Below are 18093 nucleotides of genomic sequence, written 5' to 3' on the forward strand. Positions count from 1 at the left end.
TCGACAATCGACCGATGAGCAGCGTTCCTTTCCCACTCCTGTTATCTCGACCGCCAGGCGTTATGCCCGCAACTGTTTCAAAAAACCTGCTTCTTTTATATCCTATTATTTTTAAGCTGTTGCAAGCCCAATACGACCATCGACGGCATCGACTGAAGCAGCTACGTTTGCCGTAGCGCATTCCCCACTCCGATGTCCGTTGTCTCGCTGACTCGCCTGTATCGATAGTTGACGAAATAACATGTTTTCCATCCATACTAGTTGTTTTTTGGAATTGTTTCGAGCAGCATAGTATTTCGTGGCGGTGCAGAGCGCCGACTTCGGTTTTCGTTTCACGAGCGGCCGATCTCTACGTGTCGTTATTTTATATCTGTTATTTTTTAGAAGTAGTAACGGTTGCGTTATGTTATTTATAAATAATTGTTATAAAATAACAGATAGATAAATAACAACCCATCACTAACTCGTAGTGATTTTTACCAAGAGACCTTTTTTACGTAAAAAACGTCGTAATTGTATATTTTTACTCAGTAGTTTTATACAGGTACGAACGAAAAGTTATTAGTTTTCAAACCAGTTAAAAAATATGCAGGTGTCGCCCTCTATAAGTAGGAGTCATATTGACAGAAAAATCAAATTTCTCATGTCAAAAAACTCCCAGATACCAAATTTCATTCAAATATTGACGTTAATTCACAAATTATTTGGAAAAAATCGAAATAAAAATTAAACTTTTACACCTTGTATCTCCGAAACTAAGTATTTGATAGGACATACATTTATAGGAACTTTTTTATTTATTTTTATCTACAAAATATGCTACTGAAGTTTCCGGAATACAGTACGGACCACTTTGTATAATAATACAGACACTATTGTTCAACAATCTACTAGATAATCATTAGATTTCACGAACAACTACAATAAACAACTTATTTAATTCCAAAATGCTTCTGTTCTGGCGAGCAACTTTTCGAATTTTCACCAGTTTAAAACATCATTGAAGCGGATTTTCGAACGAAAAGGACAGGAATCTGGGGCGCCGGAGCTCAAAATGAGCGCAATTTCCGGTTCAGATGGTCGTAGAATAAAAAGAATGCTATCAGAGAAAGGTCTGGATTTTTCCAGGTTTGCGAGTATTGAGAAAATTAACATTTTTTTCGATTTAATTCATGTAAATACTTTTGAATTGGAATTAGAAAAGTAAATATAAAATTTATTATTCAGAATTTCTTCTTAACATAGACAATAAAGTGTATTTATTTTAATTGTCGACAATATACAAGGCTGTCCACCACATACGACACGGAGTATTGTAGCTAAACGATTAGATTTTTACAAATTGTAAGTTTTGGGTTCGTTGAAGGACTATTAGAGCTACAATTTAAAAATATTTTTACAAGATACAGAGTGTCCCAAATAAATAAAAAATATCAAAGTTGTATTTTTTTAAACGGAACACCCTGTATATTATTACATTTTTAGTTTCTACAATTAAAATAAAGGTAAATTTGATTAACGTTTATCACACTTAAGCCTTACCGTTTTTGAAATATTTTCGATTTTGTGAAACTACAGTAAAAATTTTAAAGCTTCATTTCTCCAAGGGTATCAAAGTTCTTAATACTAAATAATATTTACTGAAGTTTATTTATTGATCAATTAATTATTGTATTGCAACAATGAAAATAATACTACCTCATGCAGAGTGTCTAAAAATTTATTTTAAATAATTTCTAGCTTTAAACGGCAATAACTTGTTTAATTTAAACCAAACACCCTGTATGTTTTAGGAGAATAATGGAGATGCACAATTTAATTGTCTATCAAATTGTATTGTTTTTTTTTAAATTATCCCTTCAATTTTTCGTAGAAAATGCATCTTTTTATCATTTAGACCACATTTATCAATATACCGATGGAATATTGACATTTTAGATTGTTTTTAAGTAACAAATGTACAAAATGAATTAAAAGAAAACTATTTAAATCTTTATAAAAGAGTATACCATTAATTAAATATACCACCATTATTTCCGCCCAAATATTAATTAATTACATACTTAATTGTGTTAGGGGAGCAATTATTATTAATCAATGCAAACAGTCAATTAATGTAGTTTGAATACTGGAATCATATTAATTGGTCCTCTTTAACAAATATTTAAAGAGTTTTTTTAATGAAATAAACGAAGTATATCCACAATATTAGTATATGTACAGCTGGTTCCAAAAAAAATGAATACGACTCTTTACACGTTTTTTTCGAATATTTGAGCAGTGTATATTTATGTGTCAAGTATTTTGGCATGTTAAGGTTATTGTGACATTGAATAAAACAAATTTGCTTTTGACAAAGTGGCAAATAAACTTTTCAAAATGTCAGCATGATATGAGTAGAGAAATGGAGGACTGGTATCATAGAATATACTGCCCGAAATAATAAAAATATGTTTTAAATCGTATTCAATTTTATTGGAACCAGCTGTACTCTTTAAAAATTTGTTACATCTTTAAAAATAATCTAAAATGTCAATATTCCATAGGTAAATGAGGTCTAAATTATCAGAAAATGCATTTTCTACGAAAACTTGAAGAGGTAGATAAAAAATGGTATAGTACAATTTGATAGACAATCAAATTGTGCATCACCCTAGGTAGAAAATCACTCTATATAACTATATTTATAGCTGTGTTTGTTTTTTAGTATTAAGTAAATAACCCTATAAACTTAAGAAAAACTTCATCTCGAAATCATAAACAAACTCTTCGATTTTATTAAAGTATATATGTATAGATTTATGTAAATGACATATCCAAACTTCAAAGGCAAACGTGTAAGTTACACTGGGCAGATTTCATTGAAAATCGAAAAATATATGTTTTTCTTCGATATCTTTACAAGAAATAGGTATTTTTCCATTTACTTGGAGAAAAAATAAATAAAGTAGATAGATATCTAACTAAATCGAAAAAGATTGGAAAAAAATTAAGAAGAAATTTAATTTTTCGCTTCTAGGGATAAAAATAAAAAAACTGCGTGGTCTGGATTTTAACGTGTAAAACAGTGATGTCCAGGGTTCGGAAAACTACATGTTACTTTTAAAAACTACATAAACTACATTACATGTAGTTTATGTAGAGGGTGTAGTTTATGTAACTTATGTATGTAACTTTCGAATATCAAAGGTTTGAGGTGAGGTTTGAAGTTGAAGCTTTAAAAACATATAATGTATTTAAGAAAACAGAAGAAATATGGCTTTAAATATAATATTTACATCATATTATCTCTATTACACCTCGTACAAAGGAAAATTATTCATAATATCAATACATATTTTATTAACGTAGTTTTCATGTAGTTAATGAACGGGAAAAGACGTAGTTTTTGAAGAAAAACTACACGTAGTTAATCAGATAAATTACGTCTTAATTAACTACTTCCGAACCCTGGTGATGTCGACAGCTTAATGGAAAATCAAATGTATTAAAAAGAGATAAAAGTTGGGTTGATACATTTCTTCTATGCGGTATTGCCGGATTTTGCATCAAAATTTCAAACCGCACAAATAGGCGTTTATGAAAAATTTTGCTTCTAGTGTTGGAACTTTATTTTTCACAATTACTTACTCAATTTACTATAGCTGTAATAGAATATATTTAGCTTAGATATGTTATCTTCATTTCTGAAGTATACATGAAAGTTTTTAAAATAGTTATTTTTTTTCTACGCACATTTTCCAACAAACCTAAAAACCGGCAACACTGTGTGCCACTTTTTATTTTGTCTCTCTGTCTGTCAATCGGTCATTTATATGTATCTCTGTCTGATTTCCTAGCGACGCGACGTCTGGCGTCTGCGACCCGCCGCGTACTGGTTTGTTTTCCAATAAAGCGATACATTACTTTTTATTGATATACAGATTTAGCCACGTACGTTCAAAAAACGAGCCAGTGTGCCGCGAAACGCTGATGCCAGACGTCGCCGTCGCTAGGAAATCGCACATTCAAGGTACTCTAATGGCGTCCTCAGACAGACAGACGGTAATTTTAACTCAAATTTTGTGAAAGTGAATCAATTTATTGATTAATTTTTTCCATAGCAACTGTTAAAATTGCCTTATATCTATCAAAAATAGTAGATAAAATAGTAGTTTAACCGCAAGGGTAGATTAAATGATACTTTAACAGCGAGGATAGGTTAAAAACTTTATTTCTTCTCGCACGTTTTTTAATTGCTTCCATTTTTTAAAATATTTGTATTCCTTTTCATAAGTTATTCGGGATTTAAATGGAAGTGGTTTGGATATGGCGTTTGTCGCCTCAGCCTGAATATCTGTTGGTAATTTACTTATTTCGTTTTGAGCCATTTCTGGCTCCAATTCAATCAGCAATCGACACGAAAGAGAATTAAAAAATATTGACTCAAAACTGACAACTAAAGAGACAGCTGTTTATTTGTCAAATTACATAGAAACCAACGCCAACCCAGCACAATATTTTTTTCTACTCGTAATAAATTCCTTGAAATAATGATTTTTCAATATTTTTTAAAACGTAACTCGCGATGGAAAAAAATATTGTTTTATAAACGATGATAAAATTACATTATCGTTATTATAAAATTAACTACCTTAACTATTATTATCTTTTTTACATAATAACACAAATAACATAGTATAGTTATCTGTAACAAAAAATCGAAATTTATATCTAGTTTTATCCAACCCTGGTTAAATTTTAGTTCATCCGACATTAACAAATAAGGGTAGAGAACTCAGCAACTTTATATTTGCGACATTCGTAGGCAAAAAAAGTAGCAAAAAATAAGGAAGAAAAGAAATGTAAATTGCCTGCGGATCTCTCATTTTTAAAGCGATCTCCATAAATTTGTCAAACATATAAGGGATTAAACCGTTTTTTATTATACGAATTTGAGTTCATCGACCTGAAATACATCTTTAACCAGTATTGCCAACTTTCTGAAATAGAATTTCCCGCGAAGACGCTCAAAATTGCCCGTTTTTTCTAAAAATTCCCACTAATTCTCAAATCCAATGGGTGTCTCACTGTTGAAATTACATGTACCGGGTGTCCCACTAAGAATAGCTCTCGGCTGTATCTCGGAAAGTATTAGCCGTAGGGCTCACGGAAAAAAACATTTATAACTAAAGGGGCTATGAGAAAATGCTGGAAATTATTTTCAAGTTTGTAGAACGACCGCTAGGGGGCGCAACTGCAACAAAAAATATGAAAATGGAGATTTTACACAATTTTGTCTAGATAAGGTGTACTATAAGTAATAGCTTCATAATCTTCAGTAAATTTTGAATATTTTTTGTTAGAGCCATTTTCCCCTATCCACCAAAATAAAGTGGTGGGGGAAGGTTAGATCTGTTTTTGTTGAAATATTAGTTACTCTGGACTGGTTGATCGGAATCCAACAAGCGAGGGCTCGTTTAAAAGAGCGTTTCTTACTCTATATTGTACCATATAAACAATAATAATAAGCTTTTGAACGTAGACGCTAGGGGGCGTTGTCTTACAATTTAACAAACATTGCGCGTTTTTTCAAAAAAATTAAATGCAATAGCTGATAGTAAAGAGGAGTAAAAGCTTAAAAAGCCAGCGAAAACCGCATCTTCATATCTTCTTTCAAACCGAAGATATTAGCAAAATTATAATAAATACCAAAAAATAAGCCCTAGATTACCTTATTTTTACAACACGGTATTCTAACAAAAAAATAAGATAGAAACAGTTAGTTTATTTTAAAATCGACGAACTACCAGAATACCATAATATCAGAGGTATTAATATCTAATAATTAAGATATTAATAACAGTGAACAAGAAACGATGATTCAGTGAAGTCATGGTAGGCTTTGGAAAAAAGTTGCTTTTGACGTAATAGTATAAACGTCAAATTGTTATTAGATCAACATTTTGATAGTATTATCAGCGTTTTTTATCTTTTGATTGTTTTTTCAAAATGCCAACAACTTCAGCTATTTCAAATAATAAAGGCCGTCTTTATTCGATCATACGGTATATTTAGACCTATATAGGTTTCCCTCAACACAAAACAACAAAAACACAAGTACCTATATAAAAATACAAACTTATAAAAAATGTATATACCTATGTGGCGGATTCATCTCTCCAAAAAAATCCTATATGGGTATTTCGCCACTGCAAGAATGGATACGAAATTTATTTTTCCAAGGCTCCTTGCTTAAAAATTAGTGTTTTTAATGGCACTCTAGATTGAAATTTAAAATGTGATTTTTTTGTAAGCGAAAATGTCAAAAATTAGCATATGAGTGTCATTTTCTATCGAATGAAATAAAAAAATTCCGAGGGTGTCATTTAAAAATGAAAAGTTGTAGTCATATCCGGTAAAACAGGAAGTGACCAAAAACAATTGAATACGTCAATCAATCCTAATTTATGTCATATACTAACATACCAAATCTCGCTTTTTTATCTAAAGAAATAAAAAAGTTACAAGGGTGAGCCCCCCTTTTGATACGCACCCGGTATGAATGCGTCTAAAATATTCCGAATTTAATTTTAATTAAAAAAAATTGAAATCGTTGGTCAAAGCTGATAAATAGCCACAAATCGGTCACTATCTATATACGATCGAAAAAAAAACGGCGTCAAAGACGGCTGGGAATAAAAATCGAAGATAATTTTGGCGAAGTCAAGTCCTAGAAGTCATTTTACTTGGCCCGTACTCTTTTATATTTTTCAATCGCGCTTACTGCCAGTTGGCCTGAAAAGTGATAAAAAGTGCTAAAAACGATTTTTAAAGGATGTAGTTTAAAATTCGAGAAAAAATTAATTGTTGGAAATATATTTCTGTGTCTGGAAATCTTCTATCATTTTTTTTATCTTTCTATAATTATTGTTAATTTTGACAAGTTTTATGTCAATTTTTTGTAAATGATGTCTAGAGATTGACCTTGCCAGAATTATTATTATTCATATCAGTCATTTTCCAGCCGTCTTTGACTTTTATTCGATCATAGGGTATACTCTGTTTTTTTTCTCAGGTAAGATTTCGACAGACGATGACAGAAAAAAAGCAGATGACGTCCCATACCAATCTATTTATTTTACTAAAAAAAGTTTCTAATAATTTTTAAGTTATCTATGGATGGGTTTAAATATAAATTCGTCATGCGTCGTCACTTGTTGTTTTTAACCAGTTTATATTGGTTTATTTCAAAAATGACAGTTCGTATTTCAATTTTATTAGTTTGACGGAACGATGAACGACAAACGGACGCCGATGCGTATGAACTCGTCTTTAGATTTTTGACGTTTGTCAAAGTCTTGCCAAATTGTAGGTTATAATTTTGTGACAACTCTTGTCAAATACCCTGCGTTTTGGAAGATGATGCATTTTGATTCGTGTTATTACGTGTGTTTTGTGTCTTTTGAAGTCAAGTGGAGGAAAAATCGAGTGAAAATTAACTGTAGAACCCAGAGCACAGTTGATGGTAAATACTCGCTGCCCAGGCAGAAAGTCTTATACAGATACACCAATAAAGTTAATATCAATAAAGTTCGTATACCATCTCGTCGTAGATAAGTGCATCTCGAATATGGTAGAAAGACCATACTAAACACATACTAAAAACTGGAGTAGCTGTAAAATATCTACATCACACGATAGGTAAATAATGGATTTTAGTACTGCAAAAAATACTGTCAAAAGGTACTGGTTTAAAAAATTAAGATTAAAGTTAATTAATCAACCTGTGAGGTATAAAATTTGGTAAGTGTTATTATTAATAAAATAGTTTGTTTTATTTATGTTGTTTTATTTATTCCTGCGGAATATTACAAATTTGTATTTGTACATAAGTTATATTGATAAATATAATCATAAATGCGGGAAGTTTCATAAAGCTTGAAAGTAAGAAATAGTTCTTTTTTATATTTTTTGGTATGTGGTGTCTTGTTTTTGTTTGTTTTGTATTAACACATACCGTTTTTTATTAAATAAAATAACTCGATTACATTTTCTCAGTTTTATACAGTTTTTTTCACAATATTTTGAAGTTACTTGTCAGTCAAATTTTAAATACATATATTAATTTCCTGCTATGCGTTCCAGCTGTACCAACTTATTTCTTTGTAAAATAAAATAAACTACTTTGAAATTAAAATGGCAGACACATCTATCACTGTCAAGGATCTTCTCGTTGGACAGACTATATATACATATAACTAAAAACCACTCGATATAAAATATGTTATTATGGTATTTTGCAACAGAAATTTAATTGAAAAACCACAGACCTAATTTAAAAAAATAATCTCATCCCAAAATGCATTTTCCCATTTTTACTAAACCCCCTTAAACCTTTTAGGGATATCGTCATCATTTAAAGTGAGTATTTTTTTGTTCTACTTTTTGTCCGTTGCAGTAATTCAATTTCTCTTTTTCGTTTTATCTAAAATATCTAAAGGATCAAGGCAATTTACATTTTTTAGTAGATATTTTCTTTGTTCTGACCTAAATTTTGAACAATATCTGGATGGTTTATAATATTTTCCTTTTTTATATAAAAAGAAGTCAGTATCTGAGATGATTTTACAGTGTTTAGTTATCCATCACCGATATCGTGATAAGGTGTTCTAGTGTTTCCCCATTTTCCCCATAGAATCCGCATTTACCGTTGTTTCTTAGCTTTCTTAGCTACAGAGATGTTTATTGAGGAGAGTGTGTCCTGTTAAAAAAACCTGATAATCTTGTTCTTACTTAAAACAAGGAAAATATTTGATTTTTCTCGGTCGTAAACCCACAGAAATTTCTTCGAATATCTTAGACCGTTGAGGATTCCCATTTCAGGTTACAGATGGAGTCTTCCAGGTTCGTGAGCTCTCTTTTAAGTTGGTTTCCACTTGGGGAACGGAACCGTTCTGGTCCAGTGAGTGGAATGTTTGCTTCTTTTTTAGCTAGATCGTTTGCTGTATCACTCACGGATACAAAGATCAATAAATTAGAAAAAAGTTGGGTTTTTCTGAACGCTACAACGTCAAGTTGCAAAAATCTGATTACTTCTGAAAATATTTGGAAAAAACGAATTTTCCTGATATTGTTTTATTGCTTTCTGACGTTACTTCAATACAGCTATCAAATTCGTTTAGCTTTAATAACTAGTTATCATTTTCTGTCAGTTAAAACAAAAATAATCTCAGTAGTTTGCTGAAAATGGAAACTTATCCTACATCAGAGTGAATATAGTGATTACGATTAAAGATAGTGATTACAAAACCCGACCAAGTATTCCAAGTCGACAGCATGAGAGAAATTAATGTGGCTGTTTTTCGAAGTAGAACTCCACATATACCTCTTAACACGAAAAGATCTTTTGAAAAGAAAATCATTTTATGTAGTGAACAGGAAAGGAAGTATTTTGAGTATTTGATTTCATCTAGATAAATTTTATCACATAACTATACACTTATATCTAGTTTTAATTTTCTAGCTATGTTTCTAGTATCTAGTTTTTTTCCTGATATTGTTTTATTGCTTTCTGATTCTCATTGCTAATTTTTGATTGCTTATTCCCATTTTTTCTGCTCCACAAGCTGATATTAGATTTTCAATCTGACAATAAAGATAGAGAATACGCGTATCATAAGTCAATAAATTATGTTTAAAATATAAACAGGATAGCTTAGATTTTGAAAGCAAAGGTAAAACCTTGAGGTTATTATAAACCTCAACTACTTCTTTGTGAAACCAAACAATCTGGCTGAGGATCGAACCAGTACCATCACATCTCTCGCATCGCAGATCGACACACTACTGCTTGCGCTACAGCCGGCCACCAATACTAAATAATAAAACATTCAAATATTCCATTATTGGATTATATGACTTATTATATTATGTTATAACCTGTACAAACAATTATGTTATAACCTGTACAAAAAAAGCACCAATACCTGCTCTAAAACACAATGGGAAATTGATTTTAGACCCGGTAGATCTGTGCAGCACATGGAAAAGCTATGCCCAATTATTATTTGAAGACCAAAGAGAAGACAGACAACCTCTCAATTGTGAAGACTGGTCGGGCCCGGAAATTCTTGAATCTGAAGTTCAGCATGCTATGAAAGCTATGAAAAATCGGAAAAGCCCCGGTCATGACAACGTGCATGCAGAAGTTCTTAAAATATTTGACTCAAAGCATTTCACATATCTATTCAACGGTCGAATATACGACACGGGTAAAATTCCAAACGACTGGCTAAAATCAACTTTTATAACAATTCCCAAAAAGGCATCTCCAAAAGACTGTAGTGACTACAGACTTATAAGTCTAATGAGTCATACATGCTCGTATATACTCGAAATGTGAAGAAAAAAGCGGAGAAACACAGTTCGGCTTAATCAAGGGGCTGGGTACCAGAGAGGCTTTGTTTTCAATCAAGCTACTAATCCAGAAATGTTATGATCAACGCCAAGATGTTTTTGTGTGCTTCATAGATTATCAGAAGGCTTTCGACAATGTTAAACACGATATTCTCCTAAACAGACTGCTCGAGATAGGAATAGACGCCAAAGACATTAGAATCATACAGGAACTATATTGGAACCAAACGCGGAGATAAGAGTTAACAAAAATTTATCCACAGACACCTTCAATGTGTGTCAAGGAGTCCGCCAGGGCTGTATACTGTCACCAATACTTTTTAATATATACGTCGAAAAGATATTTCAAATGGCCCTGGAAGGAGAAAGTAGAGGAATTAAGATTAACGGAGTTCCAATTAACAATATAAGATATGCAGATGATACGGCAATACTAGTACCAACTTTAGAGGATCTCCAGCAAATAATAAATAAGATAGGGGACATGGGAAATCGTTTCGGTCTTAAAATCAACGCTGCCAAGACCAAACTTATGGTAATAGGACGCCAGCCTACAATCAACACCGCATTGACCGTGGATGGAAATATTATAGAGCGAGTTTCACGATTTAAATATCTGGGTGCCATGATCAATGAACGATGGGACTGCGATGAGGAAGTTAAACTTAGAACGAATTATGCAAAGTCAACATTTTTTAAACTTAAAAACTTCCTATTAGCACGCAGTCTCCCGCTAACACTTAGACTACGGGTAGTAAAATGCTACATATGGCCTATCTTACTGTACGGCGCAGAAACCTGGTCTCTCAAGGCTAGAACCCTGAACCGCATCGAGGCTTTCGAAATGTGGACTTTCCGGAGACTTTTACGTGTGCCGTATACCATGCCACCAACGAAGAAGTTTTAAGAACTGCAGGCTATGAACGAGAAATGCTTAACATAGTTAAAGAAAGGAAAGTCTCATACCTCGGACATATCCTTAGAGGAGACAAATATTACATTCCTAAGCTGATTCTACAAGGAAAAATAGAGGGGCGGCGAGGCCCAGGAAGAAAACAACATTCCTGGCTAAGAAACATACGGGATTGGTGTAACATCAGCGACGCAGCCACCATATTTCGAAGAGCCGAAAACGGCAGTCTACACATTGTATGAAGAGTATGGACAATCGCCAACGTGCGGCTAAGCACAAGGCACAGGAAGAAGAAGAAGAATAACCTGTACAAAAGAGTCAATATGTAATATACGAGTACAATAATAATTTTTGACATAGAACAAACAGGAGAAGAAATATGTCGTTAATTTTGGAAGGACAATAACACAATAAAATATATTTCCTAGTTTATATACACTCGGGGGCCATGAAAATATACTGTGACAAATATCAGTGTCACTTTTTGTATATTACTGCCATATTGGTAAACTTATATCCCGAGATTCTATCTGGATTTTCTTTCACTATAACAATCTCGTTTATTTTTCTTGAATTTTGATACATCTGTGGTACTAGTTTTAGCCAATAATAAAGTCGTATGTATATTAAAATCAAAAAATAAATTTTCTTCTTATTTTCTTATAATTTTTGTCACATTTTGAATATTTTAAAAAATATATAAAATGCTGTAATTTCATAGCCGCTTTGATTCCTCTGCCAATATTTAAAATTTTTCGATAAAAATTATAAAAAATAATAAATCCATAATTAATTTTTGATTTTAAAATAGTTGCGTTGAAGTTGTACAATGGACACCCAAAACTGAAAAAAAAATCGCTAATTTTAAAAATGTTTTTAAATAAATAAGCAAATTTTTACAAAAATAAAAGATAAAAATACAATAAACATAAAAATATACGAATATAGCACCAACATAAATTAAATTAAATAGAAATAAAACTAAAATAAAGAAGATATGGACATTATTTATGAATGTATTATTTACATCAACAAAAAAAAACGAAATAAAAAATATAATCTAAATCAGAAAATTCATTATTAAAGTCAAATAAAAATTTTACATTTATGTTAATAAATAAACAGTTTCCTAAGTTATTTTACATAAAATATTATATCGATATACATCTTTCTATAAATGTAATATATGACGGGATATTTGTACGGTAAAGACTGGGCTATAAAAGGTTATGGATAGATTTGTTTTGAAGGGATTTATGTCAATACAGATAGCTCCCCGTGTTCGAATTTCCGTCGACATCGAGTGTAGGTATATATTGGAATAGAGAGATGACTACAAATAGAAGGTAGAACCATAAAATTGCTTTATTTTAACCGGTTACGACTGGTCTTGAGGACCAGAGAAAATATCATGAAAAAGTAGTTTTAAATTTACAAAATATAAAATAACTAGTAAAAAGTAGATTAAGTTCATAAATATATAGGAAATGTTAGTAATAAATATTTTATTAATAAGTTTGGTTAATATCCATATAAACACAATATATTGATATAATATTAGGTCAAATAACTCAACCAACAAGAAATATATATCTGCAGATAAATGTTAATTATGAATTTATTTATATTTATATATATTTTTTTTTCTCCTTTCTTGGGTATGAGGTTTTTTTTTATTAATTGAAAATGGAAACTTTTTTTTTTATTATGCGACGTTTCGCCTCATCATGGTGGGCTTTCTCAGGCACTTTATTCTTGAAGCCGCAGCCGCCTTGCTACCACCAGTCTATATAGAAGAATGAAAATTATTCACTTACATTCTTCTATATAGATTCGAGTGGTTGGACGGGTGATCGTTTGAAGACTTTGTCGTGCCGTTCTTCAATGGCAAGAGTGTAAAATCTAGTTACACACACTTCTCATTCATGCCGATTCGAGGCCGGATGAAATCGAATATCTCGTAAGAGTCGATTTAGATACTGTTTCGTTTTTTTCGTCGGTTCCGTGTGGATAGAAAGTCAAATTTATTTTACACTAAGTAACAAAACAATAACGATAAAACTATTTAAAGAACTATTTACAACTTATTTCCCGTCCAGATTATCCGTAGCAGCAAAAAGGAGGCGTCAACTTAAAAACATTAACTTAACTTTTTACATTATTTTTCTTAAAGGTTAATAAAGGTTCTTGTTTCAGTTGCTGTTGTTGCTGCTTTCTTCATTTGCTGGGCTCCGTTTCACACTCAGCGACTCGTAGCTGTGTACCTGGCCAGTGCTTCGCCAGAAACTCAAGAAAAATACTATTATCCGTACTTGTACTTGGTTTACACCAGCGGAGTACTTCATTACGTGTCCACGTGCATCAATCCTTTGCTGTACCACATCATGTCGAACAAATATCGAAATGCATTTAAGGTAAGTTCAAAACAATCTGTTATGTGTAATCATACTAATATATTTATTCTGGATCTTTTTTATTAGATATTTACGTTATATTTAGCATACCAGATTTAACTGAAATGTAAAAAATTAAAATTTTATTTTTGAAAATAATTTAATTATTGACTGATTGTAGATTATACAGGGTGGCCCGAACTGTATTCCGGAAACTTCGGCAGCATATTCTGCAGACAAAAATAAGTAAAAAAGTTCGTATAAATGTATGTCCTAAAATGCTGGGTTTTGGAGATACAGGGTGTAGAAGTTTCATTTTTATTTCGATTTTTTCCGTAAAAAGTGCCTGGTAAAAAGTGCCTGGAGGATTCCCATTCCAAGTTAATAGTTTTTGTTTAATGAAAATAAGGGTTTTATTAGCAAAAAGTGACTTTCTTTCTAACATCAGGTATCTAATTAAAATCAAATTATATTAAAGATAAATTAAATGTCACAAAGCGTAGGCAAAAAATAGTATTACGTCTCATAAAATTTAAGTATTCTCTTTAACGTGGTAAAAATGGAGTATAAATTTTAAAAGTAATTTTGAAGAATATTTTAGGAACATTTAAGGATATAAAAAAGCCACACCAAATATTTTTGACTTATATTTAATTTACTGCATTTAACTTAAATGTAAAAAATATAAAATTTGGGTTTTAAAAATAGCGTGTTTATCGATTGTTACATACAATTCCAAGAAATAACTGTATAGTTTAGTTTTTCTTTAAAAAGATTATACAGTAAAGCCTGTAAAAATTGCCATTGTTATATACAGTATGTCCTCGGACTGTCTTTACAAGAATAAAAACTTTTTTTATTGACATTTTGAAAAAAATACATTCTTCATAAAAATGTTTGCTTGTTCTAAAACGGTTAATCCCTTTTATACTTTTCCAGATTGCCATACCGTTTTAGAGAAATTTAAAGAAAACATGAAAATATAGCTAAAAGTCCTAAAAATCAAAACGCGTTTCTAATAATTTCGTTTTCATTCTTTGATAGATTTTTTATTGACATCATATTTTTTGTTGTTATAAAATGTTTAACGAATGTTAACGAAAAGTTATCAGAAAATAAAAAAGAAAACAACAGCAAAAAATATGACGTTAATTAAAATTAATAAAAACCATCTATGAAAGAATGAAATGGAAATTATATAACAATAGAAACACACTTTGATTTCTAGCACTTAGAAAAAATTCAACTATATCTTCATGTTTTTTTAATTTTCTCTAAAACGATATGGAAATTTGAAAAAGTACGGAATTAGCTATTTTAGAACAAACAAAAAATTTAATGAAGAATGTTTTTTTTCTCAAAAAGTAAATAATAAAAGAGTTTTTTTTTGCTCCTGTAAAGACAATCTGGGTACATACTGTAGAAATGACCCTTTTATGCTAAATTAATACAGAATACATATTATGAAACAGAGGTAACTATTTGATTATGCTTACACTATACTGGGTTTACTAAGTCTCTATCTGTTCTCTGCTGTATAATTGAGATTGGATCCTTTCAAGCATTTAACAAGATAGGGCTATTGACTGACGTTTGATCTCGTTAGGCAAAGCAAGCATCAATTTAACACAATCAGTAAAAATAACGATACAGCAATGTTTAAGAGAATAACTCAGACAAATAACATAAATAGACAAGCCGTACAAAACGAAGTTTTCAAGATATACAAACCAGATTTAATAGAAAAAGGCTTATTATTTATTAAAAAAATGTATTAACATTTTTAATACACAATTATTACTTTGCATATACACCTCTGGTAACTTCATCTGTGTAGTCTGTATTGTACGTAATGCATGCGATAGAGATAAATATAAATGACCGGTTGACAGACAGAGACACAAAATAAAAGACGGCATACAGTGTTGCTGGTTTTTACGTTTGTAGGAAAATGTGCGTAGAAAAAAAAATAAACTATTTTAAAAACGTTTATGTGTACTATAGTCGGTCCAACGACAAAATCCCTGACAGTGATAGATGTATCTGTCATTTTAATTTAAAAGTAGTTTATTTTATTCTACAAAGAAATAAGTTGGTACAATTTGGATATTTAAAATTTGAGTGACAAGTGATTACTTCAAAATATTGTGAAAAAAACCTTATAAGACTGAAAAACTCTAATCGAGTTATTTTATTTCCAAAAAAAATTACGGTATTTGTTAATACAAAATAAACAAGGGTGTATTTTAAACAAAACACCACATACCAAAAAAATATATAAAAAAGAACTATTTATTACTTTCAAGCTTCAAGAAACTTCTTGCATTTATTATTATAGTTATCAATATTACTAATGTACAAATAAAAAAATAATATTGCATAGGAATAAATAAAACAAAATATTTTATTGATAATAACACTTATTGAATTTTATACCTTAAAAATTGATTAACTAAATTTAATCTTAATTTTTTTAACCAGAACTTTTTGACATTATCTTTCTGCAGTACTAAAATCTATTATTTACCTATCGTGTGATGTCGTTATTTTACAGCTACTCCTGTTTTTAGTACCAAATGCGAACTTTATTGGTGCATAAAACTCTCTGTCTGGGCACAAAATATTAACTATAAATTGTGTTCTGGGTCTACAGTTCATTTTCCCTCGATTTTTCCTCCACTTAACTTCAAAAAACACAAAAATTTGCAAATGCTTATAATCTTCTAAAATGCAGGTTATTTGACATAATTTGACACAAATTTATAACCTATAATTTGGCAAAACTTTGACAAGCCTCAAAAATCTAAAGGCGAGTTCATACTAGCGATGGGAACTATCGAATGAATTAGACTATCGAATGGTTACTGAATGAATGATTTCAACTATCGAATGGTTTTATTCGAATAAAATTATTCATTCATTTGTATACTAGAGCATATCTGACAACCTCGCCGTGCGACTAAATGGTTATCGTTGAGCCACGACTATCGAATGCTTTTGATAAATGAAATTTAGTATTCGTTTGATTTTTGTGTGCGTCAGTGCATTATTAGTTCTTCCAAATTTTTATAACTTCACCTTATAAATACTGTGCTAATTTTGCAAATATTTAAAATACTAAAATAGTAGTTTTTTTCTAATTGACGATTGTGTGCGTGTGCAGGTGTCAAAATTTTTCCGAAAATTTGTGTGATTTTCCGTAGCCCGATCTTTCAATTATTCTATTTTATATGGTATATATGGTCTATTTTTTAATGGGAAATTTTGAGAAGTAGCAATTTTTAAGAGATATGAGATGAACTTAGAATTAATTTTAAAAATACATATTTGTATTTTAGATGTTTTAATAATATGAATTAGTTGAACTTAATAATCATATTTAAGTAATGTGGTTAAGTAAATGGTTATCGAACTCAAACTATGGGGTGAGAAAATTAAATTGAAAGTTTTACACGTGCCAATTTAAAAAAAAAGTTAACGATGTTTGTATTTTGTTTATGCTAATTCTCTTACATGTAGTTTTTTGCGAAGAAATATTTCATTTATTTTTTAAAGTAAATGCCAGTAAAAGTAAATATTATATTTAAATAATAATATAAAGTACCTAATATAAATAATTTTGATTTCTAATTTTTTATTTATATTTTCCTTCCATTACACTACATGCTTAGAAAATTAATAAATGTTTATATTTCATGATTTTAAAGTTTGTTGTTAATATAACAAATTAGTTCTGTAATTATTATTATTTAATAAACCAACGTTGCCAAAAAATTTAAAGACTATATTATTTTTAAATAGGATCTAATATAAATAATTTTGACATCTAATTTGTTGTTTATATTTTGCCACTACGTAAAAAAAATGTTTATATTAAATTATTTTAAATTTTGTTGTTAATAGGTATAAAACAAATTATTACTGTTATTATTATTTTTATTAAACTAGTCTTTGTTTAAAAACATTAAAAATCATTTTCCTACATCCAAAATATTTTATTATCTAACCTAACCTAACCTAACAACAGAATATTAATAAAAAAGATGCAAAATATATAGACATACTATCCCTAACTAACTAAAGCCAAACAATAATATTCTTTGCTAATATCAACTAATACCAATATATGGCAACAGCGCCCTTCATAATGTATTTTCTGTGTAAATACTAGCACTTCAATAAAAAAAATAATGTGTCCTTATCTTTATATGACTCCGCAAAAAATCAAAGATGCCGGCTTCTTTCTAGCATTGCCACCTTATTGCCACCGACCGCTGTCGGGTTTCTCGGAAAGAAACCTACGTCGCCGGGCGACAACTAAAATCCAGTTAATATTTTATTATAATCGATCCTGACGAATAAATGAATTTCATAAATGAATGAATTTTA

At 30.4% G+C, this 18093-nt stretch overlaps 1 protein-coding gene across 2 annotated transcripts in view; it reads left to right on the forward strand.

Annotated features, from left to right (window-relative positions):
* Nucleotides 1-18093, forward strand: part of LOC115882642 (pyrokinin-1 receptor-like) — a 248369-nt gene that overhangs the window by 183579 nt on the left and 46697 nt on the right. For both annotated transcript variants that reach the window (XM_030900832.1, XM_030900833.1), the window contains one exon: nt 13508-13725. In XM_030900832.1, coding sequence (XP_030756692.1) covers nt 13508-13725 — 218 coding nt within the window. The remainder of the gene's footprint in view (nt 1-13507; nt 13726-18093) is intronic.

The sequence above is a fragment of the Sitophilus oryzae genome, unplaced genomic scaffold, assembly GCF_002938485.1.
Source record: "Sitophilus oryzae breed Bouriz unplaced genomic scaffold, Soryzae_2.0 scaffold_179_pilon_pilon, whole genome shotgun sequence".
Classification (NCBI taxonomy): domain Eukaryota; kingdom Metazoa; phylum Arthropoda; class Insecta; order Coleoptera; family Curculionidae; genus Sitophilus; species Sitophilus oryzae.